Here is a 19,956-nt window from a genome sequence, read left to right as displayed (position 1 = left end):
GTTAAAGAACAAAAGCCTTCCCTATCTATGAACTGCTGCAAGCAATACATGTGAGGTTTGAAAAGCTGTTTGTATACATAGTTATAACATTTGCTATTTACAAAGGCGAAACAACTATAGTAAATTAATTCTACCAAGATTCTTTGCACTAACCACAGGAGCACTACAGGTGCATTTGTAAAGCCAAAGGGCATAGCACTAAAATAGTATAATCCCTTGTGACATACAAAAGCAGTGTCTGATTTGCTTCTGTCATCCAAAGACATTTGCTTGTAGCCGTGCGCTACCTAAATCTAAGGTGTTAATGTACTAGCCTGACTTCAGAAATCTCAGGAGTTGCTCACCCCAGGCAAAAGATACGCATTTTTTGGGGGGGCTATGATGTAATATAACACATGAAAGCTCTATTTCTTAGAGAAAAAGGCAGCATCTTAGATAACACCTAAGGGAGCAGACTCTTTTTCTCCTCTTCTAAGCTAATTGTTTTCTTATTAGATTTGTAAGAAAAATAGTCACGTTCTTCTCCCATCCACCCCACACACCTAAAAAAATCCCTGCCAAAACAAAAATTCCAAATCCCCTCAAACCAATGAAGTCTCAGAGCCAGTGCAGCATTGGACCGTACCTCTCTGTTCAGATCCATTTTTAAAAGATACAGTTTTATGTTACTAATCTAGGGCCAAAATCAACGTATTCTACTCATATCAATTTCAATAGGGATGCATGAATAAATAGCATTCAGTGAGAGTCCTCATACAGGTAAGTGCTACTTCAGTGTGCAGGTTGCCCTATCTCGTCCTTTGCAGCAGCATCTCTCTTACCTGGCCAGAAGGAACCCTAGCATTGGAAAGTCTCATATTTCAGTCAGAATTCTACTGCTACAGGAAAAGTTTTCCTACTTGTGTCTCCAAAGTATCTGTATCTTCCTCCTACCCACACTCCTTTATTTGCCTTTTCCAGATAGTATCAGGAAGGCTGCATGCCGTGTCATTGCGCTTCATGTGTATACACACTCTTTGCATCTTTATGAGTATGCTAGATGGTCAATAACCCTTGCTACACTGAATGGAGTATGTATGTTTTAAGTGTGAAATTAGAAGAGCTAGAATTGCAAGGCCACAAAACAGACCTGCAAACCCTGTCAGAGTTGCTGCATTGAAGCTGGAATCTGAGGCTACATGCTTAAAAAAACCCTGCAGGCTGTGACCTGAAACCTTCTTGCACACCAGGGAGAGCTTCCTCATGGGTTTATCCTGTGTTATGTGACATGGTAATTCTTATAAGCAGGAACAGCTACAGCTACACAATTTGGAGATTATTTTTGACACGTTACAAAGTATTCTTTAACATGAAGCAAGATAGGATATCTTCAGCAGTGAGAAACACTGTGCCCTGATGAAGTGACTCCTGATGGGTCCAGAAACTTCCAGTTCAAATGCTGAAAGGAAGTTCAGAGGAGTACACAAGTGGTACGTAACAGGGACCAAGATCCTGCATTAGCAAAGAGAATTCATATGCAACTCATTTGCACTTCATCCTGACATGACTCTGTGCTGGGCTTCGTGCTACATGATTGGATGTCCAGAAAAAATCCTGATTTGGCATTTAAATGCTACAGCTCAAAGACCTGTTCCTGGGAAGTGCTGACCACTTAATTTTTTATACAGTCACGTCTTTTTTTTTCACCGCTCTGTAGCTGCCTTAGGGATTTAAGTCAAACATTTTCATCAAGAGCAAGGGCACCAAAGGTACCTGTTCTACTCAGAACCATCTCTGAGAAAAGCATGAACAACTTTCAGAGTTCAGCAGCTCAATTATTTTGTCTGACCCACAGGAAAACACAACAGACTTTCAAGATTGTACTAGAAATGAACATAGCATTGTATTTTGGAATGGAATTCCAAATCCATTCCAATGGAATTCCGTTCATTTGGAATGGAAACAGTCAAAAGTGTCAGAAGATTACACAGAAAGCACAACGGAAAGCAGACACAGGAACCACTGAGCCGGCTCCAACTGATCCACTTCAGTGAAAGTTTTCCTATCACATGAAATGCTGCTCTTAAAAAATAGCAATGAACCCAAGATACTATTTGCTAATGAGTACTGTCATAAGGCGGCAAGCTAAACATGCTCTTACAGTTGTAGGCTGAGGTCAGAAAATCAGACTCTTCCACAAAAATCTACATTGGCACAAAACATTCAAAGTCATTTGATCTGAAACATTTCAAGCCCTTTTGGGAATAGATAGATAGATAGATAGATAGATAGATAGATAGATAGATAGATAGATAGATAGATAGGATAGATAGGATAGATTAGATAGATAAAACCTTTCACTCAGAATTCAGCCCATTTAATCCCATAAGCAAGGTTATTCTACTCAGACATGATACCAGAATGTTTCTGTTTAAAAGAAAGTGGATGTCCTGTCTTATTCATTATATTACACATTATTTTGGAGCAACTGCTGTAGGAGGCTGCTGCATTTCTATAGAAACTTCAATTGGATTTTCGGTTTGGTTAATACAATGCCCTTATTTGCCAGGCAGACTGGCACCTTTTATTTTTACTTCGACTTCTTTGGTTCAATAAATGGTTTTCTTGGCATTAGTTTTCTGATACTATAGCATAATACAATTATTGTGAGGCTGTAATAATTTATAAACCTTACAGCATTCTGTGAGTTTTCCATGCAATGGCAAAATATAAATTGAAGGTGCATTTTGCTTATTATTAATAGCATTCAAAATTCATGCCATTTCAAACACACGTGGTGACATTGATAATTCTGTGACTGAGGACTGAGCGCGACTTCCTGACGATTACCAACATTTCTACTTTAAAATAGGAACACAGTGTTTATAGCCATAGTTCCATAAAATGGTAAGTCTGGTTTTAGGGCACTTGACATGAGATTAAAAAAGGTGATAGGAGCACATGACATAAACCATTAAGTTTCCATGCAATAATTTTGCTTAATAAAAGCTCATCAGTTATGACAAATCTTGAAAGGTACATTCTTTCAGCAGACTTTTTTTTGATGGGTATTACCTCTTCACACTGCTCTGCAACTGACCTTCCGCAGTCAGCTTAGATTTTCCCTCAGTACCTTCCTGCCCCTCTTCTGCTCCCAGTACTCAATCGTAGAATCATACAGTAGTTTGGGTTGGAAGGGACCTTCAGAGGTCATCTAGTCCAATCCCCCTGCTGTGAGCAGGGACATCATCAACTAGGTCAGGTTGCTCAGAGCTTCATCCAGCCTGGCCTTGAATGTCTCCAGGGATGGGACATTTACCCACAACATGGGCCTTTCAATGCTGATCTGGGCCTCCAACTTCTGTCTCTCTTATGTACAACCACCAGAGTCAACCCTTCCTTTTTCTGTTACTGAAGCATCCCATCAACTTCAAAGTTGTCAGTTCAGCCTGCATCTTCATGCAGGTCACTGATGAGCAGACAGAACTGGATTTCCACACCAGTCAGACATGACTGCAAAAGCACCCTTGGGAATACCAGCCCCTTAGGCTAGAGGACATCCATCCAAGACCTTACTGCCAAGCAATGTGAGGACCAGTTCCATCTACCTCTGCCTCCAGAAAGCAAACATCACAGCATGGGTACTTGAAGTGGTGCAGTGCTAAGACTCAGTACCTCAACCAGGACCCCCTGAAGGCTCGAAAGAGTAACATACTCAAGGGCTGCTAGAGTATCCAGTTCCTATACTACAACATGACTAGTGCAACAAGAGACTAAAGTGCATTTAGTACTACCATTTATTTAATGAAGAAGAAGACAAGAACAAGGAACATACTGCTGAAAGAAAGGTGAGTACTCAGGGAGGGAGAGAAGGAATGAGAATAAGGTAGCTCCAACAAGCAGCACTTTTAGTCACAAAGGAACCTAGAGAAAGTGACGTGGATCTGAACCAAATCATAGAAAAGAGATTGCTTGGTAGCATCTCATGAGGATTACAGAGACTCAGTGAAATAGCTCACCTGGCTGGATTGCTGCAATGGATAGATACAGGCTTTTGAGAAAAGCCAGTCTGGGAAGGTGAGGAACATGGATGGGTTTCAATCTGTGCAAAGGGCTGGCTGCAACACACACTGCTTTGCTTGAAACGAGTGATGAGGTAGCCAAGACCTTAGAGCTAAGGATCAGAGAACAGTTCAATGTGAATGATGTTGTGCTAGGTGCCTGCTACAGACCTCCTGAGCAAGGAGGAGAAGTAGAAGAAGCCTTCATTTGAAAGCTCCGTGAGCTGGTACTCCAACTCTAGTCCCCACTGGTACTCACTGGGGAGGAGAACCACCGCAATATCTGCAGATAAGGTAATACAGCTGGTCACAGGCAATCCAGATTTCTGATCTGTGTTGATGGTAATTTCTTGATGCAGGTGACTGATGAATCTTCTGAACTTCTTAAAAAAAAAAAAAAAAAAAAAAAGTAATGGGCAGTACAATTACAAGCTGGCATTTCAGGAGAGCAGAATTCAGCTTGTTCAGGGATCTTCCTGGTAGACTCTTATAGAAGACTGCTGTGTAAAGTAAAGAGAAAGCCCTTGAGAGCTGGCTGGATCTTCAAGGACAAACTCCTCAAAGCACAAGACAGCCCATTCCTGCATCCAGGAAGTCAAGCAAACATAGTGGAAGGCCAGCATGGATAAACAGAGAGCTCCTTACTCCTGAGTTCGAATACAAGAAGGAAGTATATCAAAGGTATGAGCAGGAGTGGGCTTAGTCTCTTAGCTCAACTCCAGTTACGTCAGACGTTTTGAAGTTTTGCAAGTTACTGCAAGCAGTACCATGCAGACAGTGAGATTCCTTCCCTTTCCTCCAAAAAGATCTCTTCTGTGGGCTCTAATGAGCTTAAACAAGGTATAATTTCACCTCCAGCTCATGATAATTTATAACCATTTGGTTTACTGAAGTTCTCATTTGAAACTTCTGCATTTAGCCCAGAGTTTAGCACTTTCTGGCCCTAATTCCAGTGTTGAGTTTGACGACGACAGGTTATAAGCCCTCACCTAATTTTAGGAGGAACATCTGTCCTCACTGCTGTCTGTCCTGATCTGTCCAGGTCTTCTTCAGAGCATGCATCAGAGATGCAACACAGTTACAACATTCAGCTGTATCTATGGAATACTTCTATAGCTACTGATACACCTATAGTGACAAATCTCTGGAAACTTATCCAGCAACAGCCACGTGTCACTTACTGAACCAAGAGTTTTGCAAGACCAGGTCAAGAACAAAGGATCGTTACTGCATTTTTGTGTTTTAAGACTGAAGAATTACAGCCCTCTGATCCTGAATGCCCTCATGGTCTTTTTGAAATGAGACAAAGATTTCTGCAAGCCACTTACACTGGCTTACGTAGCCACCACACAATTCAGCACTCATCTCCCTCTCTTCTCAATTATTACTGGCTGGAGTTTCCAAGTGTCCTGCGAGATGACAGTCAACAAACCTGATGTTGCCTAAGCAGTACTTCATGTACCCTCTCTCAATCAACCAGTCCTTAATAACAGCCTTCTAGTTTATCAAATTACTCTTCATAGCACAACCTGCTACTCACATACTGGATTGTAGCTTTCTCCACTTGTAGCTTAATCCCACCAATGAAAGAGACATTTTCTTGTAGGCAGGGTCTAATATATTGACCATTCAGTGCATTTTCTATTGCATCTGTCCTAGCTATAGATATATATGTCTCAGAAAACAGAAACTATGGTGCAAAGAGTAATGGAGAAGATCTCCCTAAAATAGTAAAAATATTAAAGGCAATTCCTCCTTACCAACAAAGGTAGGTAGAGGGTTAGGAAAATCGAGTTAAAATAATGCAGTGTTAATATCATAAACAGATTTCAATGGTTTTCACTTTTGCAAAATCCCCTTTGAAATCCAGTGTTGAAGACTTCAGTTCACAACTTGGGTTCTTCCAAGTAGAATTGTTGTCCTGTCCACTTATTTCAGTGTTTCACCTTTTTAATAGCTTTTTCAGCTTAGAGCACCTTCCCTGCAGTTGGGCATTGACTGCTTGCAAACTAATCTCACAAATGCTAGCATTTTTACTGCTAGCTCTAGGAGGTCTCAAGTCTACACAGGGAAATTTCACACCAGTATGTATTTTATTTAGTAACATTGTCAAAATCATATTTTTGTCTGAAGTTGCCCATTTTGCCCCCTTAACAAGCAGGAACAGATTTTCATATTTGGCCGTGAATGCTTGCTTCTTATTGGGAGGAGAAAGCACTGTCATCAAATAAGGTATTTTCTTAATGTAGTTTACTATCGATGAAATATACCAAACTCCTCACTTCCCTGAGCAAGTGACACAAATACAACCCATTCCTGTGGATTCCTTGAGCAAGCTAACCTAAAGAAATAATCTTCCAGAGTCTGAGCCAAAAAGTGTTAATACATATGTCCTGTTTCCAAATTAGCCCCAGGAAACCTATCCTGAGAGGCATTGCAGAGTTAAATTTGGGTGATCATGACTATACGGTAAGGCCACCAGCCTGCACAAGAAAGGTCATGCACCACAAGCGATATCTGCATTATTATGTTCTCAGTCACCTCTGCCTACCTGATCAGCCCATATTTCTTACAGCCATGACACAGCAAGTGACTTTGCAATTCTTTCCCATGGACCTTGCCCTTTCTGGACACTCTGAAGGAACAGCCTGGAGAAACACCTTTTAATCTGAAGAAGAGAGTTTTGTCTCTTTGAATGACAAAGCTACATTTTCACAAATTACGTCAACATAAGGTTATACCAAAGGCAAATCCTGCCCTCTTCCTACAGACCCTGGGAGGTTGCTTACAACTCCTTTCTCCACTGGTCTGGGCCATGTAATCCTGTCCTCTCCTTTTCACTGTCTCTGACTCTTGTTGGGTCTTAGTTGAGCTGATTCAATTCGTGAACCTATCAGAATGCAACCATCCATTTTTCCTGGATGTGTTTTCTGCCAAGTGTGTAAAATTAATCGACTCACAGAGTGGTTTCATGAGCCCCACAGCTGGTACAAGGTAAGAAGTGGACCCACAAGCCAAGCATAAAAAGGAAAGTCTAAGGAAGGATAAGAACCTTTCTCTTTTCTCAGCAGTAAGTGAAACCTTAAATGAGCTCAAACCCCCTCCCATAGCTTCACCCTTCCTCTTCAATAAAGATATACCATAAGGAGATGCTTTGGCCTAGCTCTTAACCTCTGTAGCTGTTATAATAGAGGAGCTTAACTGTCAGACAAAAGAGAGAGTTAATCCACTTAGTCTCCATCAGGATTTTTTTTAGGTGTGGTTATGGCCAATCTTTAAGTTTTTCTATAGAGCGTTTTCACCCCATACTTCAGTGACCTTTAAACATTATGGGCGGCCATTAGCACTTCTCAGCCTAACAGTATTAATACCACCGTGGAGAATGATGCAGATCAAATCTGATTGAAGTGAATAGGGTGGAGGAACACAGTTTGTCCTGATTGCTGCTGCTTTGACTCTCCCTACGAATCCTGGTTTGGAGAATACCCCACCAACAAGAAAAGACATCTGTTTTTTCTTTTTAAGCTCCAGTCCCCGGGTAGGTTGAGAAAACACCACAAAGGCATTGCCTCTCGCCTGGTACTCTCCATGCTCCCCTACAGAGACTCAGTACAACTTAAAGCAGGGGGAGACACAGACAACTCCCCTAGCCATCAAAAACACCCACAACCCAGTCTAGCAGAAATCCATCATCACTCCACAGTTCAAAGCAATTCCATCAATGTTCATTGGGTTTGTTTGTTTGTTCTGTTTCGTTTTTTAACTCTCCAGTGAAATACCCTAATACCTTTTGTTTGTTTGTTCATTTCTTTTGTGGTGAGACAAACACACCCCTTGTTCCACTAGATAACCACTCCAAACATAAAATGGAAAGCAGCCTGCCACAGAGCATCCCTCTTGCAGCTACTGATCAAAAATACTGCTGTGGAACTCCTAATATTTCAGGACATTTCCAGGGGAATTGCATCTCCCTAAGTATTCTCACTCAATGAGACTGTCGGAAATAAGAACTGAACCCACATCATAATCATAATTTTTGAGAGCAGAAACCATACTAAGGCTATTACACACATGCCATTATACTATGCAATGACAAAGCCTTTGTAGCAGAGCAAAAATGGGGAGCTTGTATTTTCTCGTACCAATGGCAGGGGTGTCAAACTCATCTTCACCTGGGGCCACATCAGCCTCATGCTTGCCTTTGAAGGGCCGAATTTAATTTTAGGACTGTATGAATGTAGGAACAGTTACATTTATACAGTCCTAAAATTACATTCAGCCTACGACGTAAACTATGGAGCAAGTGCATGTCCCTGGACATCTGTTGTGGGGTAGAAGAGGTGGTGTAAACCTATGCTTGACTGTACTGCCATAGCTACCTGAATGCTGTGGTTGTACCACTGCAGCATCTCTACCCAATCAGAAAGTCCCCTCAACAATTTCCAGACACGGCGTTTATACCAAGCACCTTACATTCTTATGAAGACTGGTACTTAAACTGGCCACGACTTTGGTCAGCGACTTCACCATCTAGGTATTAGCTGCCATGTCCTGTTATTGTGGGGAAAAGCAACAACAAAATACAAACAACAACAAAAACCCAAACATGAGTACTGCTGCTTAAACTGGTGAAAGCAGTCGCCAGCACCCCTGGCAGCAATATATTTTTGTTCTTACATTCTGTTTCTTCTTTCTGCTGAACACCAGCACAAGCATTTCTGCTGCTACGCAGTGAACTGAATTAGAGATTTTATCTGAAAATAACCAGATTCTCCACTTCCAATCTATTACCCTTACTCACTGGCCCATCCTGACGGCAGGCATTTCCAGAAGTTTATTATGTACGTATAACTTAAGCAGATCAAGTAGAGAAATATATTGTACATCTGAAACTGAGCTTTACAATGCATATTTATCTGTTATTCAGACCATTGCTGACACAAACTTTAGAAACCAAAACCACTCAAATGTCACAATTTTAGCCATATTTTTTCTTCTGGATCAAACACATTGCCACCCAAAAAAGAAATTCACCTGATCTTTCCTTTCAAATGAGCCTGCAAAGGAATTGCAATGTAAAAGCAGCAGAGCAGAACCCTGACTTTGCTGAAAGAATTAACAGAAGAGCTGTCTTAATAATAATCTTGAAACATAAACCACAAAGCTACCCAATGGAGACTGGGCTACATAGGTGAGGCTTTGTCTGTCCTGTCTTGAGTAAGAGACAGGATAAAATTCACCTGCTATTGTGAATAGCTCCTGTAAAGTCTTCTTTGCCTGGCATGTCCTCTGAAGTGTAAGTTCAAGAGCTCTCCTTGCTCAAACTATACCTTCATTAGGGCAGGAATAGCATGTTCTTATATTCTTACTTGACATAGGAAGTAAGGAGAAGGAAGTAATAACATTTTTCCTATTGAGAACTTATCACTAAGAACAAGCAAGTGCTAATACATTACAAAACAGTTTACCAAGAAAGATTGTTTCCTTCCTCAAAGTAACTTTTCAGCTATATCAAGCAATTTACAAAGACTGTATTGCTTTATGGACAATTAGGATTGTAACTGTTCCATGAAGTTTAACAATTAGTGCCCGATCTACACTACAAAAACCTAACTCTGCTGTAAGAAAAACAGAGATCATAACAGAACAGACTCCTTAGCCCTAAGTATATAAAATCACAGAATAAAAGAACCCTAACATGAAGGTCCATTCCCAAATCTGCTGAAATGATACTGCCTTATATTACAGCCACTTTAGTAGTGCCTACTTCAACCATAAGAGTCCTTCTGTTAGCCATAAAACTACAGAGATCATACTTCAGCGGAAGAGAATATGGACTTCCACAGAGCTCCTGTTACAGATTTGTTAACTGACATCCCACTCCGCATACCTTTCTCTCATTTATAGATATCATGCCTTGCTAAAAGAGAACTGGGCATTGTCTTTGGGGCCATTCTTTGCATGGGGAACACTCCAGGTAGAAGGAACCCACCTCACTCTTTGCCTGATCTTGTTGACACAAGACTGGCTACTTTGAAAAAGCTCTAAAAAACATCAGATCAGATTTGAGCCTTAGACACCCAAAGGAAGCCTGACTTTAAGCAGTGGCAGGATGAAGAAGACATGCTGCTTTTCAAGCTTTAAATATCATTATGTGAATTCAGGCATTCATACTGTGAATCCAGCTTAGTGACATAAGCCGAAAGGTGGTACACATTAGGAAAATGCACCTGTTCGATGCCTCCCGAGAAAGCGAGAAATAATGAAAAGCAGTCAGCCTGGTTTTAATACTGCTACAGGAACCACAATGGGAGCCTTTTCCCATCCATCTTCTCAGACCATCTTTTTAGGGACAATGGTCAAAATAGGTTGTTCCCCCAATAGCAGTAGCTAATGTATTTCTTTCATGATGAAGACAATCTGCCTGGTGCTATTTCACCCAATGAGCTACACTACTGAAAGGCAGCCTGAGACCATGGCAATGAGGGCCAGATAGGAACCAGCTGGTGGTTGGAAAATAACCCTTTTGCTAATAAATATTATCAGCAAGAAATCTGTCCCCTGCTGCAAATGGAAACTAAATTGCATACAACAGACAGAAGACTAGATTTTACTCACTAGCCTGGGCCTGAGCTGATGTTCAAATCCCAGGTAGGAAAAGTCATCTTCCTCCAGATGCACAGGCCTTCTGCACCTGTTTAGCACCACTCACAGGTGGAAACTCTCTGCAGGCAGGTAGTTACTCCTGTGATTAAAGTCAGGCCTTAATTCATTATTATCTGCAGGGTCAGGACTGGAGATTTACCTCCTTCCCACCCATTGCTTCCTGTGTTAATGCAGTCCTTCAGGCAGGCAAGCCACCCAGCACTCCATCTCTCCTTTATTTCCTCTTCTTCTGCTGCATTTTATTTGACTCCAAAATGAAAAGTGGGGAGAGGGTGGCAGAGTTAGAGGAAAGCTTGCAGAAGATTCCTCCTCCCCAGATTAGGATTTAATTGTATTCCTAGTGAGTCCCTTCTGGTTGCACTCGGTCTTTCAGATGAATGTTTCATCAATATGATTAGGATCACATCCCTCAGTCTCGTCTATTTACACAATCGGTTGTGACAGCTCAGAGTATAGTACTCCCTAAAGGAAATATTAGATATACCCTATCATTTTATTCAAATCGTATTTTGCACTCCGCACTTCCAACCTAATGTCATTCTCCCCTGGATTACATATTTGTGATATCCAGCAAGCACTGAAATCCTTCAAATAAGGATTAGATTAATATTTATATTAGCTATACTCTTATTATTATGAACAGGTCTATGGAGATTTTGGAAGCGGAGGAGTGGGCTACGGATACCTTAAGGGATTGGGGAACTGGTTTTGCATGTACAAAAAAGCATGGGACACGCAGTGAAATAATAATAATAATAATAATAATAATAATAATAATAATAATAATAATAATAATAATAATAATAATAATAATAATAATAATAATAATAATACCACCGGTGGAGACAAAACTCGATTTCAAGGGGTGGATAGGTGCGAGGCAAGTGCCGGCGGGCCCCATCTCCTTTGCCTCAAACCCCTGGCACCGTTTTTTCCCCAAGACAGGGACCCCACGGCCGCCCACCGCCGGCTCCCCCGGCACCCATAGCCGGTAATCCCGACGGGAAGGGGAATTTCTGAAATGTAACGGTACTGCAGGACCCGATGAGCCGTCGGGGACCTTTTCCCGCCACGGACGCCGCGGACCTGGGGGAAGGGCGGCGGCTGAGGGGGCTGAGGAAATAACCATTCCCGGGAAGCCCCTCTCTCCGTTAACGCCGCGCTCCCCTTGGAGAAGAGGAGGTGGAAATGAGCGAGCAGTTGGTGGTGCGAAGGCAGCGTTGGAGAAGGTGGGAGCAAAAATTCAGACCGAAAGTAAAACCCCATCGCATTAGTCGAAGAGAAAATACACCGAAAAATAACTGCTCCTTCCTCCCCAGAGCGCTGGGACAGCTGCCCCGAGGAAGGAACCCCTTTGTCCCGACAGGGTCGGGAAGACGCCATCGGAAGGAGAAGGTATTTGGAGTCGTTTCGTTTTCACGCCTGGTTGTGTGGCAGCAGTGATAAAATTTCGGGCGAGCAGAGAGGGATGAAGTTTCGTTGTGGTGGGGGGGGGAGGAAAAAAAGTGAGAAGGTTGCTCCCGACGTGCCACTGCAAAGAGCACAGGCGGGAGAGGCGATGAGCTGTCGAGCCTGCTTTAATGAATAAAAAAGCCCCCAAAAACAGTATTTGCCGAGGAGCGGTCACAACCGTCCTGGGATGAGCCCCTTTTCGCTGCCCTTATTTCACCCGCCGTGCGTCCGTGCTGTTAAAACCAAAACCCATGCTACGCACATGAAGCTGGGGAAATATCCCAGAAAACTACTAATTCGCGGCCTCAGATCTTTGCACCGGCGTATCCCGGTGTCACGGGAGCGGCGGGCCGGGCGAGGCGCAGGGGTACAGGGAGAGGAGCCCCCCGAGCGGGCGGAGGCGCCGCCGGCTCTGCCCGCCTGGAGCGAAGCAGAAGCGAGCGGACTCCGTCGGACAGCCGCGGAGGTCTGGATTTTCCTTAACCGAGAACTAGGTTTTGCAGCATCACCGGTCAGGCTTACAGTTCACCTCCTCACTGCACACCAGCGCAATGGCGTAAATAACTGGTTTTATTTTTTTATTTTTCCTCTAGACCCTGCTTGCCCCCCGTGCACGTCCAGCCGTCGTTTTGGAGTCGCTCGCAGTTTCCATGCCAGAGCTACCAGAATTGCAGGGACGGGGACGACGGGCGCGTTTGTTTGGTTTTTTTCATTTTTACAGCCTTTTCTTCCTGCAAGTTTGCCGCGTTTCCCGGCACACGCCCGCCTTCCCCGGGGGTGTCAGGGCTGTGGAGGAAGGGGCAGCCATCCTCGGGGTCACCCCCTCCCTCCAAACCCGAGATAAAAAGCCCGCTGAGGCTAGGCGGGGCTCTCTGCCCGGAGCCTGCTGTTTGTTTCAGTAAATCACATTACGAAGCAAAGTGCAAGGGTAGTTAACTTTATCTTTCGTTAAAGTAAACAAATAAGCAATCAGTTCCTTGATCTTTATTTAAATATAGAGTTGTTTATCAGTGTCATCCTATGAAGATTAATTAGATACCTTTATTCACAATTTGGCGTCTGACACCCCATTTTAGGAATGCATTATAATCACAAGGTGTTAATTGGGGCCAGCCAGGCACTTATGTTTCTATTAAACGGTGTGAGGACTTTTCACAAGTATTAAGTTCTTTTAAAGTGTGCGGTGCAAAAATATACAGCTTTTAATAACACACTGCGGCGGCATCACGTTCCTCAGCGCTGTATAATCGGCGCTTGCAAGCCGGGAAGGGTGGGCGAGGTGCGGCCAACGTGCCACCTCACCCCCTCCTGGAAACGGGGGGCAGCCTGACTTGCCAGGGAGCTTTTTTTGGGGAGGGGTTATCCCTCACTTAGAAGAAAAAAATACTGACAATAAATAGATAAATAAATTCGGTCCCTCGTCGCTTAAAAATTATCACAGATCTCCTTCTGTTCCAAATCGGGTGCGGCTCCTTGTGAAGGTACGGAGCTGCTGGGACACCGATTTGTTTTTCTTGCCAATGCGCAGAGCCGGAGTCTGGCACCAAGAAGTCAAGAACTAATCGAAATCTCCTCGGAAATCCGCCACTCTTCACTCTGGAGGAGAGGAGCAGCCCGGAGGCCCCTGTCAGCGCCCCCCGATATCGTTACCTCCTCCGGGGAGGGCCTCAACCTGAGCTCCTGATTTATTTTGTTTGCAGCCGGGCACCGCTAACAGTTTAATCTCATTACTGCCTGCATATCCTCAGGAAAGGTCCTGCTGCCGCGCAGCCGGGATTCAATCGCCCTACCACGAGGGGCTTTCACCCCAGATAAGCGGGCAAGGGAGTTTCTTACCTTGTTCCGGGAAGTGGAGGGGGCGGGCAGGGGCAGCCCCGCTGCTGCTGGGGAAGGCGAACCGAGCTCACAAGTGGCTCCCCGGGAGGGGAAGCTGAGCTCACACCTCGTTTCCCGCAGCACAGGGGGCAACAGCAGAAAAAAGAGGAGCCATCGGATTTTTGGATCAAGCTCAGAGGGTGGGGGAACACATAGGAGAGCTGTGGCAAAGTAGGAGAAGATATTACAAACAAAAATATCCCAAATCAAAAACACACATAGAACTAGCAGCACCCAACTGAGCACAGAGCAAGGGATTAAGCAGCAAGAAGAAACTTGCAAAGGATGGCTAGATTTGGAGACAATTCAGCCCCCAAGGATTGTGCTTCTTCCCCCTTTTCCTCCCCCCAGCTTGGGTACTCAGTAGACGCAAAGAAGAGGCAGAGAGCCACCCCCATCCTTACCCCTGGCACCACCACATTTATTAAAAGTTACTACTATGTACATAGAAAAAGAAAACAGAGCTGGGTTTTGTTGGAAGAAGTCTGTGCACCAGTGCTCTAGGGCTGATCAGTTTAAAATGGCTGAAACTATAGGCAAGAAGAGCGGGTAAATTACATCACTTCCAGTTTTGTACAGGGCAGCTGAAAAAAGTCACTTTACATACATGTAAATAGAATTTTATTTTTTCAATGCTCCATATGCTAAGTTTGATTAACCAAAAAAAAAAAAAAAAAGCCTTTGAACTTCAAAGCACCACTGGAGGTCCTTCTGACTGAACAGCTATAGGTCAACTATTTATACATTATTCCACAATATTCTACAGTGTACCTAGACAAAACACAACTGTACACTTTTTTGGCCACCTCAGTAAAGGTTAGGCTTTGGGGATGGAGGCTGCTTTTTTTTTTTAATGCAAGTTCTATAAACTAAGTTATATTTGGTCATTACAACCCCCATCATTAGCAACAAGACCTCCAAGTCAAAATACTGCCTGGCAAGCTGGCCTTATTTTAGCCATCTTCTGCCTAAGAAAGCCTTAGCTTTCAGAAAGCCTGACTCAACCAATTGTGCCGCAGACAAGAGTTGAAAAAGCCAGCTCAGTCTAAAGCAGAACATCGCATTTGTGCAGCTCCCTGCAACCCAACTCCCTTTTATCAGAGGGGCAGGCAGGGAAGAAAATTAAATTTGGGATCCTACCCCCCCCATTGCCTTGCTCAGGAGTGCATAGATTTGATCAGGCCTCTGAGACAAGCTGAACTGTACACTTTAGTGTCTCCAATAAATAAGCCACATCATAAAAATCTAGACTCCTGCTTATAGCTCCCACATATGTTTTTTTTCTAAAAAAGGGGAAGAATTCTACCACAGTTTGCTCTTTCCCTACTTAGTTACCTGCAACAATCAAAGCTTTGGCACCTTCTTTAGAATTGCACACAACAATTCAAGGTGGAAGGCAAGAGTCTTTTTGGCAATTGTAATGCAAAAAAAAACCGAGGCCACCCTGAAAAAAATTAGCCAATTGGAATAAAAGAATGCTTTAAGAACTAGTATAGAATGCGTAGTAGCCCATGCCTTTTGAAGTGTCTTTGCTATAGTCCTCAGTATTAATGTCCTCACATTTCATAGTCGGGGAATTTTCATTGCTGGAAGTGCTAGGGGAGAGCCGTCTTCTCTTACAAGCACCTGTGTAGACCCCAGAATCATTTGAATCTAGAGACTTTATGGAGGGTGGAGTTTCTATCCAGGATGAGCTGATTTCTTCTTTCACCTTCTCCTTGGAAAGCTGGTCTTCAGAGAAACCCGGAGGACTTGTTCTGGAGGTCCAGGGTAATCCTGTTGTCATTTTTCGCTGGTAAGAGCCCCTGCTCCCCCAGCCTGCCATGGATGGAAATGTTGGATCAGGATAGTACCCCAAAGCATGGGATGTCTGAAGGGGAAGGGATTTAATGCCGTAAGGGAGCAAGGTGCTAGGAGAATACTCCGTCTCATAAGAGTTCATGTCCAATTTATTGGCACTGGGCTGCTGTACAGGCGTCACAAACCACCGCTGAGGAGGGCTGGCCACCTCTTCGTTCTGCTGCGGGGAGAGCAAGCCATTTGTCTGAGGGACAGTCCTCTCACCATTGTAAAACCTGGCTGGGGGCAGGTTGTTGACAAACTGTTCTTGGAAGAACGGTTGCACGCTGTATCGGGCGCCAGGGACGATCTGGTGGGATCTAGGAGAATCCGTGGGAGATGGAGTTAATCTGTCATTTTCTGAAGCTGTGTACATGCTACAACATAAAAGAGAAATACTGAGCATTGTTCTTTACAATTCCAGAATGATAGTAAGACAACATAAAAACACAAACAGGAAGAAACCAAGCTATTTCTTAATTAGAATCAGAACTAGCTTTAACTGGATGGTCATTCATTTTTATCTGACTCAAGAGTTATTTGTTTTTCCTAGACCAATATAAAATTCTTAGTATTACTACTGTAAGTATACACTGTTACCTGCCAGGCAACTAATTTTAAATGAGGTGCAGCACCTTCCTCCCAGAAACCATACTTGTCTATATACAGCTCCAGTTTTTCAAAGGCCATTTGATGGTAGAAAGTGAACATTAGGCAAGTCTTCTACTGGCAATTTGGGGAAGCTGCCTGCTCTGTGGAAATATCCAATACATTACTGTCAATCTGCAGACCAAATAGGCTGCAACAGCACAGATTTTCTACCAAAATTCAGAGGTCTGTTGGGAGACAGTTTGTCAGGACAATAAAGTTAATTATTCAAACAGACATTTAATGACCTTGAAAGGAACACATCAGCTAGCAAAGGCGCCAGTAGAAGCATAACTACTTCTGAAGTTGTGCCTAAAGAAGAGCTCTTCCACACACATTCCAGGCCAAAATTGTGCCCCCTAGACAGTGATGTCTGCAAGAGAAGTGTACTTACGAGTCATAGTTGTCTCTGAAGCCTTTTGCAAAAGGATTATGGTCAATTTTGAGCTGGGTAATCTAGAAGTGAAAGCAGAATATAGTAAGATGAGATGTTGAACCAACAAGACAATTTTACTCTTAGCATGTTATACCCCTATGCTTACATCAGTGTTTTGATATGCTGTAACTGCTATGAACTGCGTTTCAGGGAAAATAAATGTTTGAGTCTTCGAGGAATCATTCAGATCTTCAACACCATCTTCAGTCACTTCCACAATGTGAAGCCGAGGCTGGTACTTATGGAGAGATTGCAGTACTATCATCTAAAAGGAACCACAGAAGAGACAAGAACTTTACAAATCTTTGGACAAACTGCATCTAATATTAAAATATCTACTTTATGTTTTGACTAGGGAATGGAGCACTTATAACTGTTAGCAGGAGATGATTCATGGGTTGTAGCCCTGTTTCTCTAGATTACCAATATACTAAAATCTGTAAAGGCAGGAAATCCAGAACTATCAGCTATACTTCCACTTAAACAACTCCGGAGATAGACATTTGCTTAAAAAAAAAAAAAAAAAAAAGAAATTCACACATCTATTTCTGGCATGTCTAATTGCTTTCATAAAGAGAAGCAAAGAAAACAAGATCCACGATCCAGCTGAAGAAGGAAACAAGTCATGAGAACAGCGATCTAGCAGCTCAATTAAACGCTGTAAAGTCCTGAAACCCCATAGCCTCCCCCCCGCCCCGAGCCACCAAGAGCCCCTCAAGCCTGCCTCTCCCCCACCCCAATTACCTGCGCGTTGTTGTTGTTAGCACCTTTATTGTTCGTTAGCTTCAGCTTCCCGAAAGAAATCTCCTGTCTCATCCAGTGTGCCCCGGTGTTGGGCGACTCGGGGTGAACATACACTTTGTTGCCTGGGGAAGATAAACCAGTAAAGCTCCTGGCGGGCTTTGTTCCACCACCGGTAGCTCGGAGCAGCGGGGCAGGGCAGGCTCGGGTACCTCCATGTCCCCTCTCCCACACAGCCTCTAACATCACGGGTGCAGGGATGGAAATAACCCTTAAAAGTGCGGCTTTGCCCGCAGCAGGATGCCGGGGGTGGCGAAACCTATGCAAAGGGAGACGGAGAGGGAACCCTTTCCGGGAAGCTGATTCGCTGGGGAAGGCGGTGGGGCGACCCCTGAAGACCCGCACTTACCTTGCATATTGTTGTCGGCTTTGCCGCAGGTCACCCACTTGCCTCCCTGGAAACGCCAGTGGTTGGGGTCTGCCAGTACCACCTCCACGAAGACGTTGTAGTGGGCCGTGGGGTTGAGGCCGGTGATGTTAAAGCTCAGGAAAGGAAACATCCTCCTGGAGAGAGGAGGAAAACCACACCGCATGTGAGACGGGCCGAGGGAAGGGGCACGGATTGCCCCGTCTGTCCTGACACCGAGGCGACCAAGGGTGCGAACGGCGAGCCCAAACCGATCCCCACCTCATCTCCTGGCTACCCAGTGTGGGGACACTGGGAGAGCCACTTTTCAGGGAAAAGTATCCCCCGGGCCGGAGGTACCACCAACGGTGAGGGCAAAGGCTCACCAGCTCACTCCCCACACGCGGGGAGCGCGGAGCGACCCTGGGCACCCTCACCACCACTTCCCTTCGTTCCTGCCCAACCCCTGCCCACTTACCGGCCTTGTTTGGTGATGATCATCTCTGTCTGGTGCCGGTGGAACTTGAGCCAGAGAGGCCGGTTGCAGAGGAAGACCTGCGCCCGCAACCCCGGGCCAGCGGCTGGCACCCCCAGTGCCCCTAGCGCGCCGCAGGAGCCCGACGCCGCCGGGTAGGGGCCGTAGAGGGGTCCGCCGGCCGCCGCCTGCCCGTACTGGTATCCACCGCCACCGAACTGCCCCCGGCCGCCGGGCGAGCAGACGGTGCCCGCGAAACCGCCCGGCGACAACACCGAGCCGTAGGGGTAGCGCTGCCCGCCGGGCGGTTGGTAGACGGCGCCGTGCTGCGCCGTCGGTGGGTATGGAAAGAGGGCGCAGGGCCCCCCTAGTTCAGCCCCGGGTGGCCCAGGGGACTGCAGGTAGTAGCGCTCGGTGCTGAGGCTGTCCATGGAGTAGCGGGTGGCCGCGGCCGGGGTCAGCTCCTCCTCCCCGCAGGGGGTGGCCTTGCGGCCGTCCGGTTTGGGGGCGGCGAAGGGCGGCTCGCCCACCTCCCCATCGCCGAGCATGGCGGGGGCCGGCACGAACTTCTTGGGCGTCTTGTCCAGGTCGAGACGCGGCGGCGAGGCCGGCCGGGGCGGCCCGCGGGACCCTCCACCAGCGCCCGCTCCAGGACTCGCTCCGGCCCCGCCGCCCTCCAGCGGGTAGAAGGGGGCGCCCGGCAAAGTCCCCGCCGCCAGCAGCGGCTCGCCCAGCTGCATCCTCAGTGAGCGATGCGGCGGAGCGCCCACAGAGTGCGGAACCGAGCCCTACACGCGGCCGCGCAGCGCTGCGGCAGGATCGGCCGAGGCAATTTATACCGGCGCGCCCGGCTTCTCGGGCCGGCGGGGAGGGGCTTGAGCCGGGCCGTCTCATAGCCACCCTCCACCCCCGCCGGCCCATTGGCTGGGATGCGTGACACTAATTTAATTAGACAACTACTAATTGGAACAAGTCACCTGTGACTCCAGTGTGTGCGTCCCCTCCCCGGCCCCCCTCCGCGCAGCCGGCTACCATAGGGTCTTCCAGCCCGCCACGTACCCCTGCGCTGCTCGGAGTGAGGGGGCTCCCGCGTCACCCTGCGGTTGCCGCAGTGGGGGTCCCGACTTCTCCTTCCCCCCAAAAAAAGAGCTTTTGCCGAGGTGGCACCGTCCTCCCGGGCGCACAGCGACTCGGGCGCGGAGGGGAGGATCCGCGGCGGGGAGCGAGGGTTGGGAACGAAAGGGAAAACGGGAGGTAGAGCCGGTCCTAGCACGGACACCCAACACGGAGAGAGGGCGGCCATTCGCCGGGCCCCTGAGACAGGGCGGGTGACACTACTCCTCGTCAACCCCCGCTGGCCGTCGCGCCGTTCAAACAA

The 19,956-nt window shown here is 45.9% G+C and overlaps 1 protein-coding gene across 2 annotated transcripts; it reads right to left on the bottom strand.

Moving 5' to 3' along the window:
• Positions 1-14,430: 14,430 nt before the first annotated feature.
• EOMES (eomesodermin) lies at positions 14,431-19,371 on the bottom strand. 2 transcript variants are annotated; one of them, XM_065832415.2, is made up of 6 exons: positions 18,582-19,371; positions 18,107-18,261; positions 17,701-17,822; positions 17,063-17,221; positions 16,915-16,976; positions 14,431-16,249 (listed from the first exon to the last, which is right to left on the bottom strand). In XM_065832415.2, exons 1-6 carry the CDS (start codon positions 19,316-19,318, stop codon positions 15,514-15,516), a joined length of 1,971 nt encoding a protein of 656 aa, XP_065688487.1. In that variant the 5' UTR covers positions 19,319-19,371; the 3' UTR covers positions 14,431-15,513. The 2 variants fall into 2 exon arrangements, with proteins under 2 accessions (XP_065688487.1, XP_071661034.1); XM_071804933.1 differs by having other exon boundaries at positions 14,431-16,192.
• Positions 19,372-19,956: the final 585 nt, after the last annotated feature.

This window comes from Patagioenas fasciata, chromosome 2 (genome assembly GCF_037038585.1).
Source record: "Patagioenas fasciata isolate bPatFas1 chromosome 2, bPatFas1.hap1, whole genome shotgun sequence".
Lineage (NCBI taxonomy): Eukaryota > Metazoa > Chordata > Aves > Columbiformes > Columbidae > Patagioenas > Patagioenas fasciata.
The sequence above is the reverse complement of the archived record's forward strand: the minus strand, read 5'-3'. Positions and strand labels throughout refer to the sequence as shown.

Bases quoted from the DNA above. Each gene is read 5' to 3' on its own strand.
- EOMES (XM_065832415.2), bottom strand. From the start codon at position 19,318: ATGCAGCTGGGCGAGCCGCTGCTGGCGGCGGGGACTTTGCCGGGCGCC. The intron at 17,823-18,106 runs GTAAGTGCGGGT...TATCTTCCCCAG, and splicing joins AGCCGACAACAATATGCAAG to GCAACAAAGTGTATGTTCAC. The intron at 16,977-17,062 runs GTAAGCATAGGG...TTTCACTTCTAG, and splicing joins CAGCATATCAAAACACTGAT to ATTACCCAGCTCAAAATTGA.